Source organism: Haematobia irritans, chromosome 1, assembly GCF_050003625.1.
Source record: "Haematobia irritans isolate KBUSLIRL chromosome 1, ASM5000362v1, whole genome shotgun sequence".
Lineage (NCBI taxonomy): Eukaryota > Metazoa > Arthropoda > Insecta > Diptera > Muscidae > Haematobia > Haematobia irritans.
The window spans coordinates 275505795-275521778 of record NC_134397.1 but is presented as its reverse complement, the minus strand read 5'-3'; the positions used below and the strand labels follow the sequence as shown (position 1 = coordinate 275521778).

Genomic DNA, 15984 nt, shown 5'->3' with positions numbered 1-15984 from the left:
AAAAGTCGAACAGCGAATTGTTTTGTTCTGATTGCGATCCCCGTTATACACCATTGATCACTTTTACAGACATAGCTTTTCATGAGGATATAGAATCTATTAAAAACGGTGGCCTAGCTTTTCTTTGGCAACGATGATTTCGAGTTAGACTTATGCTATGGTCACACTGGGCAAATATTTGACAAAAATCAAAAAAGAATCCGTCGCCACAGCCAAACCAGAAAACATATTTAGCTCATGTTGGATATATAATTGTAGGATTATTTTCCAAAAACCGTATCAAGATATTTGGAAAATGGTTGTGGAAAAATGTTTGACACCTATTTTGGTCAAATATTTGCCCAGTGTGACCATAGCCTTAGTTAAATTTTTCTAGAAGAAAGTGTTTCGTAATAGGTATTAAGTTCACTAAGTTCATTGAGCCGCCCCTTAAAAATTAACGCAAAATTTCATAGACCTTTTTTACTGCATTTACTATATACACAAGATTTTGTTATCCTCTTTTCTCCTTACGATCGTCAATTTATTTCTCTCAGTGTTTCTCTTTCGATTCCATCAAGGTGTTGCGTTGTTTTTTGGTGGGTAATTGGTTGGGTGTTTCTGTGTAATCACAATTACCTGATGTCCAGAGCATATCGAACCATTTGGTACTCGTACACGAAATGGGCTGTGCACGGGGCATGATGTGCGTGGACCCCAGCGCGATGATGACGGTCCCTGTATTGACATGCTACTTATGCTATTTGAACTACATGGATTAAAACTGGGTGGCGGAGGCACTGGTGCCGCTGGAAGCCCTAGGCTAAGGGTATTAAGGCCACTCATGCTGCGACAGTGGCCGCCACCCATGACTGAGGGCGGCGGAGGCATAATATCATCCATGGAGCGGCCGCCCATGGCTATGCCACTGAGCGAGATGTGTGAACCTAGAAGACTGCCGTTGTTGTGATGACCGCCCCCACCACCACCGGACGACATCATCGATTGTGTTAGTGAGTGAGGCATTGCATTGCCGTGCGGACACATGCCCGAGCCGTGCCCCGCCGCATTTCCAATTGACGATGAACAATTCCCTAGACCGACTCCGACACCGCCTCCTGCGACGCCGCCACCACCACCTACACAACCTTGACCTACAGCAGATGCTGCTTGGCCTGTCGACGACGACCATTGTACACAGCCACCACCTCCTCCTCCACCAGCGATACCAACACCGCCACCGCCAATTCCTGCCGCCGCCGCTCCCCGTAGGCTATTTGTATGATGTGAATCGCAATAGTGATCCACGGCAAAACTGTCTTGGCTACCAGAGCATTGCAATCTGTGCGGTGGCGGTGGTGAAGACTGACGCGAATAAATCTTTAATTAGTTGTGGTCACGCCCCTGGCCCCAATGAAATCAGTGTCCTCTGTTTATAAAACGGCAACGTAATGCCTATGACTCCAAATGCACAAATGTCCAGACAGTCGTTTTCCTGAGATTCGTACATCCACTGCTAAACACGATCCGACGAAATGGAATACGCTGCTATTCCTGTCGATCTCCTTGTGCTGCTTGTTCGTGTTTGTTGTTCATTAGCCTTCTTGGAGATTTTGTGTAAATTTCTTAGAATCTTGTGGGGCATAATTCTTGTACCTTATTCGATTTGTAGTTGTGTGTTGCTATATGGTGAAACGATCATTTGAAGATCACAGATCAGGTTTCTGGACTTTTAGTGGCTATGAGCGAGCTTCCTTCCGCTGGCCCAATTTTTTTTTTCGTTCTTGGCAAATTATTACGTTTTTTGGGCTTATGTAAATGTCAATGTCGTCTATCTCTGTATGCGAGTATATGCGTATGTTTTATTGTATTAGTGTAGACTAGTTTTTATAACAATTAACAAAACAAAAACTAGTACTCAACAAGTTTCGCCTTCTTCATCTGGTATTTTATCGGGAGTGTTTGTGTTCGACAGCGGGATATTTTTTGTTCTTTGTATTAATTTAACAATTTGTTTTTGTTGTTAGTATTTAATCCTAAATTACAACTACATATACAATGCATACTAGTACTGTGTATGATGTTTGTATACATATGTATGTGTGTATGTGTGGCCTTGTGCGTTTCCGTGTACGTTTTTATTTTATTTATTAAGCCATACACAGAGAGAGAGAGAGAGGAAGAGAGTGATAGAGAGAGTTTTTATTTATCTTTCTATCCCCCGTATGACTTAGGTTAGCGTAGAGGAGATGTTGTAGGAATTGGAGATTCTTGGGACTTCTTTTATCACTGTACAAAATATCCTGGAGGGGAGTTGACCGGGGGAGTTATTTGTCCTTGGCTTTGTTTTATTTTTCCAGTAACTTTTTTTGTTCGCCTTATTATATGAAGTAATTAATTAATTAATTATTGTTTTGGCTTCTTGGGCCGTAGTGTGTTGTAATCTCTACTAAATTTGTTTAATTAAATGTCTACGTTTTTTTGGTTTTTCTTTTTTTTTCTTGTGTTGTGTCTTTGTTTTGTTTTTACTGCGGGTATGAAATTTTCTCTTTGGGAAAAGTTTTTGTTTTTTGTTTTTTTCTGGCTTGGTTTAATTTTTAATTAATGATCTTCATGGAAAACATTTTTTTAAAGGTATTTCAATTTATTTTATTAGTTTGTCATCACATTCGTTTACTTCAAAAGTTTTTTTTCGGATTGGTTTATATTTTTTTTTTTTTCAAGGGGACTCAATTTAATTGGAGTTTTAGATTTAAGTCTTGAGTTTTATTTTTTTGGTTTCCTTTTTTTGGGGGTGATTATTTTAAAAGTGTTTTCAATTTAATTTTGGTTAAGTAGTTCTGGCATGCTTTTTATTTTGTATTTTTTAAACTTTAACTTGTTTTTTGGTATTTAATTCTGCAATTAAAATGTGAAAAGCAAATCAATCAATTAGTTCATTTCTAGGCAAAAAAAAACAAAAACTAAAACTTCTACTATGGCAATGTGTATCCAGAGGTTGTCCATAGTTGATGTTCTGCTGGCCATTTCCAATGCGTGAGTGAGGAGAAATGCAATATTTACATATGAGAGGACGGAATGGCAATTGTTTGCTCCTTTTCTCAGCTAACATCACTTTAAATGAAAGCTTTTTTCAAAACTAATGAAATTAAAAAAATACGATTTCCAAGTCAAAGGTGGATATATTCTACAAGGATTCATTTAAATTGAAAACAAAAATCATTTAAATTGTTAAAGGTTTTAAGGGAAATAAAATAAGTTTCATTTGAAGTGACAAAGGTTTCACGTGTAGTAAAAATGCAATCAATCGAGACACCAACAACAAACCTAAGAGAAATTTGTAAACCTAATTGAAAATAAATGCCAATCGAATTGGATCCTACACTGAAAAGGAATGACTGTAAATATATTCGAGGAGAATGTTGAATATTTATTGGAAATAACAGGTTGGCTGATAAGTCTGACAAATAGATGGCGTCGCTAGTATTAAATGCATATTATTTTTATATAGTATAGTATACCAACCTTCAACTGATTCGTGTCAAAATTTGACGTCTGTAAGTCAATTAGTTTGTGAGATAGAGCGTCTTTTGTGAAGCAACTTTTGTTATTGTGAAAAAAAATGGAAAAAAGGAATTTCGTGTTTTGATAAAATACTGTTTTCTGAAGGGAAAAATACGGTGGAAGCAAAAACTTGGCTTGATAATGAGTTTCCGGACTCTGCCCCAGGGAAATCAACAATAATTAATTGGTATGCAAAATTCAAGGGTGGTGAAATCAGCACGGAGGACGGTGAACGCAGTGGACGCTCGAAAGAGGTGGTTACCAACGAAAACATCAAAAAATTACACAAAATGATTTTGAATGACCGTAAAATGAAGTTGATCGAGATAGCAGAGGCCTTAAAGATATCAAATGAACGTGTTGGTCATATCATTCATCACTATTTGGATAGGTGGAAGCTCTGTGCAAAATGGGTACCGCGCGAGCTCACATTTGACAAAAACAACAACGTGTTGATGATTCTGAGCGGTGTTTGCAGCTGTTAACTCGTAATACATCCGAGTTTTTCCGTCGATATGTGACAATGGATGAAACATGGCTCCATCACTACACTCCTAAGTTCAATCGACAGTCGGCTGAGTGGGCAGCGACCGGTGGAAAGACTCAAAAGTTCGCTGGCAAAGTAATGGCCTCGGTTTTTTTGGGATGCGCTTGGAATAATTTTTATCGATTATCTTGAGAAGGGAAAAACCATCAACAGTGACTATTATATGGCGTTATTGGAGCGTTTGAAGGTCGAAATCGCGGCAAAACGGCCCCATATGAAGAAGAAAAAAGTGTTGTTGCACCTAGACAACGCACCGTGCCACAAGTCATTGAGAACGATGGCAAAAATTCATGAATTGGGCTACGAGTTGCTTCCCCACCCACCGTATTCTCCAGATCTGGACCCCAGTGACTTTTTCTTGTTCTCAGACCTCAAGAGGATGCTCGCAGGGAAAACATTTGGCTGCAATGAAGAGGTGATCGCCGAAACTGAGGCCTATTTTGAGGCAAAACCGAAGGAGTACTACCAAAATAGTATCAAAAAATTGGAAGGTCGTTATATTCGTTGTATCGCTCTTAAAGGGAACTATGTTGAATAATAAAAACGAATTTTGACAAAAAAAATGTGTTTTTCTTTGTTAGACCGGGGACTTATCAGCCAACCTGTTACTATATAATCTTGAGGAAAAAAAATCTATTCACATCAAAAATATTAATTTGTGTGAGGAAAATATAAATGTTCCTTAAAAGCGACAGCATGAAGTAGACCAGAAGTCACACGACCTACATCAGGCGAATACTTTCGTTGTGGAACGACAGAGATTGTACAATAAATTACAATATATTTAATTTTTATGAATTTTAATGTGTATAAAACTCAACAAGGAAATAATAAATAAAAACAAAAATATTTAAAGGAGTGTACCGAAGGGCGTGCTAAGACTTTCTGGTTCCCAAAACGGTTCATACCCCCGTGGAAGCAAATAAGTTTTTCAATTTGTAACAATTTGTAATAAGAAAATAAATGTGTAACAAAAAATACAGATAAAAATAAATAGTGAAATGGAGAAAAAAATTTTGTTTTTTAGTTTAGTTTCAAAAGCAATACAAAGGATCCAAAAATGGAGTACTTCCAACCTATGACAAGCCCAAGTAAAATTCATGGGAGATAGTCCAAGATTGCACTACTTCCGGATCACAAAGAGGGGATCCAAACCACTTTTTTGGAAGCTCTTTGTTTGTGGGGCTGTAATAAAGTTTAGTTCAATTTTCCCACGAGATAGTTAATTTTCCCCTCATCAATGACCGGGTTGTTAAGAGATTCTGTTTTTATTTGCAGAATTATTGGACGTAAAATCTTAAATTGTTTAAAATTTCACCTGTTACATACTTTAAAACCTTTTTAAAAAAATTGGTTTTAACTGTTCGAAAAATCGAAGAGCGCAGCGCAATAGCTTAAGTGACTTAAAATGTTCATGGCATTAAAGTCTCCTTTACAATAGAAGGACTATAAAAATTTTTATGGATTTTTTTTTGTCTTCCTATTCCAATAGAAAAATCTACCAAATCATCAACCTGTAATCTCAAGTTTCTTATCAGTAATGTAACATGAAACGTGATTGTCATACCATTGATTAGAATAAATGGATAAATACTAAAATAAAAATTGAGCATTTATTGTTTTTCCAATTTCTTCATTGGCCAATAGCAGGACGTGTTTCAATTTCCTTTAATCACCAATAAATTCTGAAGAAAAGCCAAGCAAAAAAGAAAAGGGTAATTGACACTTTGCTAAGATTTTTAGCCTTTTTTTGGTCAGGTCTATGGACATGGTCGTTAAGTTGTGGTTAATTTTGCCAACTTAAAATGCAAATAAAGGACATTTGAAATCTCTGGCCCCCAAAGTCCCATAACCTTCATCTTTAGGACCACTGACCACATGGCCGCATATACACATACACTTCCACTCAGTTTCATGTATACATAGGCAATATATTTGTTAGTCATCCAGCATCCTTTCTAGGGTCTATGGGAATAAATGTGTCATAAGAAATCCTCCTCAAAACACAATGAAATATTGGAAAAACGTGACTAAATTCATTTTGAGAATTCTCTTGGTTTTTGAAAAAAACGCATTAAATTGACATTGACATATTTTCTCATAAGTCTTAAAATTTTAATAATGATTACCAAGGATTTGATGTTTTCATTTGTATGCGCGTGTGTGTGTGTGTGTGTTTTGGGGCCTACGAAAAAAATCCTTTATTGGTCAATAATTAGCAAATGTTATGGAAAAGTCCAAGCCCTTCAAGAGAGCTGAGTAAATTACGATAAGGCATTTAATGACCCAATACGTAAGTGTCCCACTAGAAGAATGGATGCCAACAAAATGGGTCAACAATCCATTTAGTTTAACTATGCGTAAATTGTAAGCAATTTAAGATTTACAATATGGGGTCCCTCCTGTCCACTGTTGAAAGCTCATTTCACTTTATTGATGGCAATTTCAATTTTCTTCAAAACTGTTACAATTTTATATCCAGCATTAGTAGTTGCCATATAAACATTTTACAGACCAGAAGTGACCAGTGTGTGGACACTAGAAAGGGGTCAGCGAGACATTGAAGAATGTTGAAAGACTCTACAATACAAGTAAAGGATAAAACAAATCAGAAAGGACTAAAAGTGGACGCAGTATCCCAAAAAAAAAACGACGACAAAAATTTTGTAATTACGATCTTTTTGGATCCAGAAGTGAGGCAAAATTGACGCGGAAGCGATGAATTTGACACGGAGTTTCAACGGACCGAACAGCCCATGCACTGAATTTGAATCTCTTTGAAGAGATCCTAACACAGTGTTTTGAATGTGAATTAAAATTTGTTTTTGCTATTTTGCCAAATAAATAACTTTTGTAATTTGTTATGATTTTTAAAAATTATAAAAGTTATTTATTTAACGCTTAAACATTATTATTAAAATTATTATTATTACTAACATTTTTTCAAAAATTTTTTTTTCAAAAGTCCGATAAGGTTTTTGTATATTTTCGACAGAATTTTAATAATTTTGATAATTTTATGAATTCTTACTTTGTATATGCTATTCTTTTGCTTTCTTCTTGCGTGTATTATATTATCTTCGCTTTTTAATATATAAAACAAGTAAGAAAAGTCTAAATTCGGGCGGGGCCGACTATATTATACCCTGCACCAACTGTAGATCTAAATGTTCGATACCATATCACATCCGTCAAATGTGTTGAGGGCTATATATAAAGGTTTGTCCCAAATACATACATTTAAATATCACTCGATCTGGACAGAATTTTATAGACTTCCAGAAAATCTATAGACTCAAAATTTAAGTCGGCTAATGCACTAGGGTGGAACACAATGTTAGTAAAAAATATGGGAAACATTTAAATCTGAAGCAATTTTAAAGAAACTTCGCAAAAGTTTATTTATGATTTATCGCTCGATATATATGTATTAGAAGTTTAGGAAAATTAGAGTCATTTTTACAACATTTCGACTAAGCAATGGCGATTTTACAAGGAAAATGTTGGTATTTTGACCATTTTTGTTGAAATCGGAAAAACATATATATGGGAGCTATATCTAAATCTGAACCGATTTCAACCAAATTTGGCACGCATAGCAACAATGCTAATTCTACTTCCTGTGCAAAATTTCAACTAAATCGGAGTTACAAATTGGCCTCTGTGATCATATGTGTGTAAATCGGCCTAAAGCTATATATGGGAGCTATATATAAATCTGAACCGATTTCAACAAAATTTGGCACGCATAGCTACAATGCTAATTCTACTCCCTGTGCAAAATTTCAATTAAATCGGAGCAAAAAATTGACCTCTGTGATCATATGTGTGTAAATCGGCCGAAAGCTTTTATGGGAGCTATATATATAAATCTGAACCGATTTCAACAAAATTTGGCACGCATAGCTACAATGCTAATTCTACTCCCTGTGCAAAATTTCAACTAAATCGGAGCAAAAAATTGGCCTCTGTGATCATATGTGTGTAAATCGGGCGAACGATATATATGGGAGATATATCTAAATCTGAACCGATTTCAATAAAATTTTGCACACTTGACTACACTACTAATTGTACTCCTAGTGCAAAATTTTAACCAAATTGGGGTAAAACTCTGGCTTCTGGGACCGTATTAGTCCATATCGGGCGATAGATATATATGGGAGCTATATCTAAATCTGAACCGATTTCAATAAAATTTGGCACGCTTGACTATAGTACTAATTGTTCTTCTTGTGCAAAATTTTAAGCAAATTAGGGTAAAACTCTGGCTTCTGGGGCCATATAAGTCCATATCGGGCGAAAGATATATATGGGAGCTATATCTAAATCTGAACCGATTTCTTCCAAAATCAATAGGAATCTATTCTGAACCAAAACACATACCTGTGCCAAATTTGAGGTCGATTGGACTAAAACTGCGACCTAGACAAAAATGTGTTCACGGACAGACGGACATCGCTATATCGACTCAAGAGCCCACCCTGAGCATTTTTGCCAAAGACACCATGTGTCTATCTCGTCTCCTTCTGGGTGTTGCAAACATATGCACTAACTTATAATACCCTGTTCCACAGTGTGGCGCAGGGTATAAAAAATCCCAAACATTTACTTTGCATTTATTTCTTTTATGACTATTCTCCGAAATTAGGACTCCTGTGAACTGAATATGGAAATGGAAATTTACAAATTCAATTAACAATCTCACACTTCGCACTTTCCAAGCAATAAACACCATACTGAGGGACATGCAGGCAATTTTAATCATTGTGGTGATAATGTCAGCCATACAATCCTCTAAATGTCGAAACTGTAAATCAATTACAATTTTGGTCCAAAAACCTTTATAGACTTGCGTTGTTGCTCGCCACTAATCGGGCCAAAGGACAAAACTCAAAAACCCCAAAAAAACAAAATTAATTTATATTTAGCAATAACCATAAAAATTTTTAATATTATTTTGCTGAATTAACCAAAATAACCATAACACTAACAATAAATTTCGAAAAAGTTTATTAGAACATGATGTTGTTGTGGCAACAACAACAACACCGCTAAACATCAGCTCCTCCTCTCGGATGGGCGAATGAATGAAAAATTCTAAATTGAAATTATTTTTAATAACTACAAAAGGACTCAACACAATCCTGTGGATGGGATATTTGCTTGCTCGTTTCAGGGTTTCACAATGATGCCGAATGATGGTGGATTGGTGGTGAAGGCAATTAAAATCTGCAATATCATGCCTTCACATACACATGGTAATATCCACTGCGAATAATTCAAAAATGGGAGTCATTCCATTTGGAGAGATAGGCCTTTTTTAAGGATATCTTTTGCTAGCTTTTGACTTTAGACTACTCCAGGGGTGGGCGGGGATCACAAGCCACTACTCAAAGGCAAAACAAATAACAGCCATATTTTGCACGATTTCCTTGGCTCCACGTAAAAAGCCAAGTACATACTGAGTAGGAATGTGTTGTACTTTTGAGCTTAGGCTACTGTTACTGTTGCTACAATAAAAACCATTATAAAACGCTTTTATTGAAAACCATAACAAAAAAAAAAAACAAAAAACGATTGCTACGTGCAAAACTTAAGCAGAAAAAAAGGAAAAAGTCACCGACACGCACGCACAAAGAACATTCCATACTCGAGTTTTGAGATTTTTGGTGGCTATCCTCTTTGAAATACCACCGGACCGGATGTTATGGTCCAGGATGATGGTGGGCGGAAAATTAATTTCTCAAATAAATATTTTAACTGTTTAATCACGTAAAAAAGGAATAAATTAAATTTCAAACGGCACTGGGATGACAATCCCTGACCTCCAGATTCACCCTGCTCTTCCGCACCGCATACCAACCACTTCATATTTTCTTTATACTCCTCCCCCAAAAAAGGGAAAAAGAAAATAATGCCACTATAAAGTCACAGCAGATGTTGTAAGGTGCTGTGTAAAAATGCGATAAATTAAATAAAGGAAGCAGCAAGAATTAAAAAAGCTGGGACATTTACAGACCTAAGGTAGGTTGGTAGGTATCTAGAACACAACAGGAAGAATCCTGGGTCATCAAATCTGCTCATACCATACGATTCACTGTTGGTCACCATTATTTTCTAGGAATAGCATTTAAGCCGAAAAAAAAAAACACAAAACTCCTTATGATTTGGAAAAGAAGTCAACTTGAAATGGAAATGAGGCTAATATTATAAGAGGAAGACCCTTTTTGTGTTAAGCATGCAGCAAACAAAAAAAAATGAAGAACGTATCTACAAAGTGGTTTCCTTCCATCTTTTTCTGCCCTATCATCATGAAGAAAAGAAGAGATATAGTGAGCATTTTGTCTCCACCACCACAGAAATTGTTAAAATATAAAGACCAGAGGGATGCACTTAGTCCAAATCACTTAATCGGATTCCAAAGAGACACTGTAATAGGAAAATTTGAATTTGCCTGCATTTAACTTATGACAGTTCCGAAACGATCGTCTTGGAGACAAATGAGATCTGTTGTTTAATTGCCATAAAATCCAATGCTAATTCAAAATTAGTTCTCATTCTGGCCATGAAATAAAAATGTAAAAACGATCTATATAGAGACTATAAGAAATAAGATCAGATATAAGCTGACTTGAAAAAAGAAAATTATTGGTCTATGAGACAATATCACCTTAAAAATCTTCATTTAATTTTAGAAAATATTGATTTAAAAATTATAGATTCTTTGATTTCTTTAATAATTAAAACAAAAACCAGATGTATAATTAAATTTAAGTTTAATTCTTTAATCGACATGGGTTACTGTTACTGTAATGATGTCAAAAATATTTTATTTCTGACATTATACGCAATAAGAAATTGGGGATTCCACAGCAGATTCCTTTATATTCCCAAAACAAAGTATTACCAATTTCTTTTCAACTAAAATCATAATTAAATTTACAAAAATATTCAATTCAAACATTTATTCATTCTAAGATTTTAATCAAAATAAAAATCAATTGTAAAAGTTAACTGAATCAATTAAATTTTTATTTCGAACAATTCATTTTTATACCCACCACCATAGAATGGTGACGGGGGTATAATAAGTTTGTCAATCCGTTTGTAACACATCGAAATATCGATTTCCGACTATATAAAGTATATATATTCTTGATCAGGGAGAAATTCTAAGACGATATAACGATGTCCGTCTGTCCGTCTGTCCGTCTGTCTGTCTGTCTGTTGTAATCACGCTACAGTCTTCAATAAAGAAGCAATCGTGCTGAAATTTTGCACAAACTCGTCTTTTGTCTGCACGCAGGTCAAGTTCGAAGATGGGCTATGTAGGTCCAGGTTTTGATATAGTCCCCATATAAACCGACCTCCCGATATGGGTTCTTGGGCTTATAGAAATCGTAGTTTTTATCCAATTTGCCTGAAATTTGAAATCTAGAGGTATTGTATGACCATAAGAGGTGTGCCAAAAATGGTGAGTATCGGTCCATGTTTTGGTATAGCCCCATATAGACCGATCTCCCGATTTTATGTAATGAATTTGGCACACAAATACGTGTGCCAAAAATTGTGAGTATCGGTCAATGTTTTGGTATGATCCCCATATAAAACGACCTCCCGATTTGGGGTCTTGGGCTTATAGAAACCGTAGTTTATATCCAATTTGTCTGAAATTGGAAATCTAGAGGTATTTTAGGACCATAAAGAGGTATGCTGAAAATGGTGAGTATCGATCCATATTTTGGTATAGCCCCCATATAGACCGATTTCCAGATTTTACCTCTTGGACTTCTAGAATCCGAAGTTTTTATCCTATTTCCTGAAATTGGAAATCTAGAGGTATTTTCGGGTCATAAAGAGGTGTGCCGAAAACGGTGAGTATCGGTCCATATTTTAGTATAGCCCCCATAACGATCTCCCGATATAACTTCTTGGGTTTCTAGAAACCGTAGTTTTTATCTGGTTTGTCGGAAATTGTAAATATTCTGGTATTTTAGGCTCACAAAAACGTGTATCGGATTAAATTTTTATCGGTCCATTTGGTAATGCCTCCATATAGAGCGTAGAAGGCGCACTGCTCATGAAAATTGCTTGAAACTCAATGTAAAATTTCCAGATTTTACTTCTACAGATTTAAGATTTCAAATCAAGACATTATTTTATAATTTTCTTGCACGCTTACAAGAGATGTTAATGATTCCTCTAAAATACAAACAAAAATGGTTCTTATAAATCCAGAATCTGATATAGTCCTCATAGGTGAAATCTTTAAATTTATCTTCGGGAAGTGTCCTCAAGTCCTCAAGCCCTCCTGAAATTTCAAAGGAAACCTTAATATTTGGTTCATGGTGGTGGGTATTTAAGATTCGGCCCGACCGAACTTAGTGCTGTATATACTTGTTTTAATTGGCGATGGTATCATTTCCATTAATGAAGAAATTTCAAATAAAAATTAATTGGTTTAATTAATTTTGTGATTTAAGTAAAAAAATGTTTCTGGAAAATCGAATTATATGCTCACAAACACCCAGAAAAAAGGGGCTCTAATGCCAACTAAACTTCATTTTATTTCATGAAGATTAGTTGAGTTTAGTTAAATTTTGAACAATATGAGTAAATGTTCCTTATTTGAATAATTTTTTGCTAACTTTAATGACGTGAACTAAAAATAAGAAAAAAAAGTTGTATACAAATATAGTGCACAATTTTACTAAACAATAAAATAGTTCATATTTTCCTAAAATGGCAGAAGTTTGCTTAAATTGAGTTCATAAGTCTCTCAAATGAGTAAATTTTACTAAAATTTTACCTGTCATGAACTTCGTATAGCGCTAAAGACATTTTAACAATTTTTAAATCCAATTTTTTCTTTCAACATATGACATTTTCTTAAACAAGAGAAAAAAATTAATTATTTTTAATAAATTTTCTTCAATTTGACAAAAAGTATTAACTTATTTGTAACATGTTGCAATTAGAAAACTATTTTAGTTAAATTTTTCTAAAATAAACCTACATTTTCTTCCACGATGGGTTCACTTTTTTTGGGTGAATTAAAATCCTGGGGCCTATGTACAGGATATATAATACAACTGCGACAATAGGAATTTAAGAGGACAATGTCGTTCATACGTTGTTTTAAATTATTGTCATAAGAAAGTAATCGGCACGATTTGTTGTCCCCGGGCAACAATCATAACCGTGATCATAAGCAGATCAATATTTTAAGGCTTCCTTTGGTCGCAACTTCAATCAAATTCGGAACTCATATCTTTATTCGAAGAAAATATATTCTCAAGGCCATTTTTTTTTGACACAAAACCTAATAGCTGGCTAATTCCGACGAATATAGTGAATGCAGAAGCAATTTCAAGGCCAATTCAAAGCCCACACAGAAAAAATAAAGCCATTTTTTTAATTTTAATTGATTCATTTTTAGTTAAAATAAAAATCAATCCCAAAATTAATTATATCAATTAATTTTTTTTATTGAACCAATTAATTTTTTTAATTGATGATGGTTATTTATACTATCATTTCTGTGTTCAATTGAGTTAGTGAATGAAGACAAGAATATTTTTTTTTCTGTACAATCCTTGATGGTTGATTTTTCTGGAACAGTATCATCAAGCCGAATTTAGTTATTTTTTCTTCAAACATCTATGATCTCGCAAAATTAATTTTTTATCACAATAAAACAGTTTTCTTATATTTCATGTTAGCCTGATACCGAAACAGGCAATTGACGTCCAAATGCCTTATATCTAATTATACAATTATTTTTCGAGCTTTTTGGACAGTTTTCGCAAATGAAAATTACTCTTCTAAAGGGCAGTGCTAAATCATATGGATTCAATCGTAGTAGTGCTGTATGTATGTGTCTGGCCGAAGAATATAATAATTCGGATTGGGCTATGACCTGCTGCATTTCTTTTAGTTTAAAGATCTGTCGAATTAGAAGATAACGCCACTGAGAGATGTGTTGGAAATATATAGAAATTTTAACTATTTCAAAGAATTAATTGACATATTTCCAAAGTTTTGTAGCCTAAGTAATAATATCGAATCGGACCCTTCTAGACCTAAATAATGTCTGATATGTCCCAGTCGAATTTCTAAGCAATAGCAGTAATTGTGCCAAGTTTCCAGCGTTTAAATTTCCGCCTTGGTAAGGTAACCTCATATCCACCAAAGTATGTCCAAACTCAGGGAAAGTCTCAGATTCATGCTTTCCTAATGTGTTAAATGAATTACCCGGCAGACGGATATCTTTCGATTTTTCTAGAATAAAAATAAATATTTCACAATAAAAAAACGGGAAACATAGTACACCTTTATCCTTATAAAATGTGACTAAATATTGTCAATAAAAAACAATATTCTCATGAGTGTTTTTAGTTAACTTTTTTTCAATTTAATCATATATATGACTCCTGTCTTAATTTTTACTGAATATCGTATCACACATTGCCCATTGTGCAGCAAGAATTGTCAACTTAATACAACTCGCAAAGCATCAAGCAACGCTCTTTTTAAATTTTCAAGAAGGTTGCGGTGGTGGTGGTGATGGCTTTCATATGGGGCAGGTGTATAACAAAAGTATAACGATTTAATATCATCATACAAACCCCAAAAAAAAAAAACAAAAATAAACTCAAACATTTAAACAGCAGGGTTCAAATGGAATACCCCACTTTAAAAACTCATCAGCCTGATGGCTGACTGATTGTACCTACCTCACAGTAATTCAGCAGCTTTGTAGAGAGAAGATACCTACACAAAAATCTTCAATGAGCAAATATTTCATTGATTCGAACCCTGATGTGAGGGTAAAGTCTCTGTATTAAAAGTTTGGGGTGGGAGGGCAAACGTTAATAACATTACGAAGAGTCTCATTTATTGGAGAGTTGTCTCCCTCGAGTTTATTCTCTCCACACACAAGAGGAAACAAAACCTCTGAATGCCTTAAGAGCTCAAAACTTAACGAAGCTGCAAAAATGAGAATATAACACCCGAGTGCTGTATAATTGGATGGTTGTGAGTAGACGATGGCGACGAGGTTAACAGAGATGGCGGCAGCGTTAAGAACACAAGCAGCAGCAGCAGAACTAGCATCGTCAACCACTACGCAAACATTACACATGACTGCTGTCGCTTTTGCTCAACTCTCAACTCTGGTGGATACACATTTAACCAAAACTCAAAATGAAACGAAAAAAATTACTCCTATGAAAAAGTAAAATCATTTTTTTTATGAGAATGGAATTGGAATTCCATAAAAAAGAAGTGAATTGAATACTTACAGCAAATTAGACAGTTGTTTGTAATGTAAGGTCTTTTTTTCTTTTTTATTTTACTGTCCTTAGATATGACAGAACGAAACCAAATTAGTTGTCTTCATGAGGCCTTTTTAGATGGGAAACAATTGGCTGACATAGTTGAGAGAGAATGTGTAGTTTCTGTGGAGGATTCCTTGGAAATATTTTTTCGCCCACATTTGATGTTGTAGAAGAGTTATAGTTGTTTGTTTTATGTTTAAGTTTAAATTATTGTTAACATTTTTTGTTACTTAGTTGTTGTATTTGTTGTTATTGTTAAGAATCGTTTACATCATGAAGTTGTTTCATTGTTATTTGAATTTTTTTTTTCGCTTTGGCTCCGGTTCTTGAAATATTTCTGTTTATTTTCTATGTGTAGTTTTCATATTTTGTTGAGATCTCATTTATTTTGGGTCTACCATAGCCAAAATTGTTGCTATAATCATAAAATAAACAAAAATCACCATAATCAGCTTGCATGAATAACCATAAAATCAACGCAGTTGATTATCATTTTCCAAAACGATGACTACAACGACTTTCCGGTAATTTAGACAAAAACAATGCCTCTTT

General features: G+C 34.8%; 1 protein-coding gene across 9 annotated transcripts in view; it reads right to left on the bottom strand.

Annotated features, from left to right (window-relative positions):
* Positions 1-15984, bottom strand: part of CASK (peripheral plasma membrane protein CASK) — a 444900-nt gene that overhangs the window by 200989 nt on the left and 227927 nt on the right. For 2 of the 9 annotated variants that reach the window (XM_075295069.1, XM_075295075.1), the window contains exons 2-3: positions 15397-15847; positions 619-2877 (exon numbers count right to left, since the gene is read on the bottom strand). The exons of the other annotated variants lie outside the window; for them this stretch is intronic. In XM_075295069.1, the coding sequence (XP_075151184.1) occupies positions 619-1026 (408 nt within the window). In that variant the 5' untranslated portion in view covers positions 1027-2877; positions 15397-15847. The remainder of the gene's footprint in view (positions 1-618; positions 2878-15396; positions 15848-15984) is intronic. 9 annotated transcript variants of the gene reach the window in all.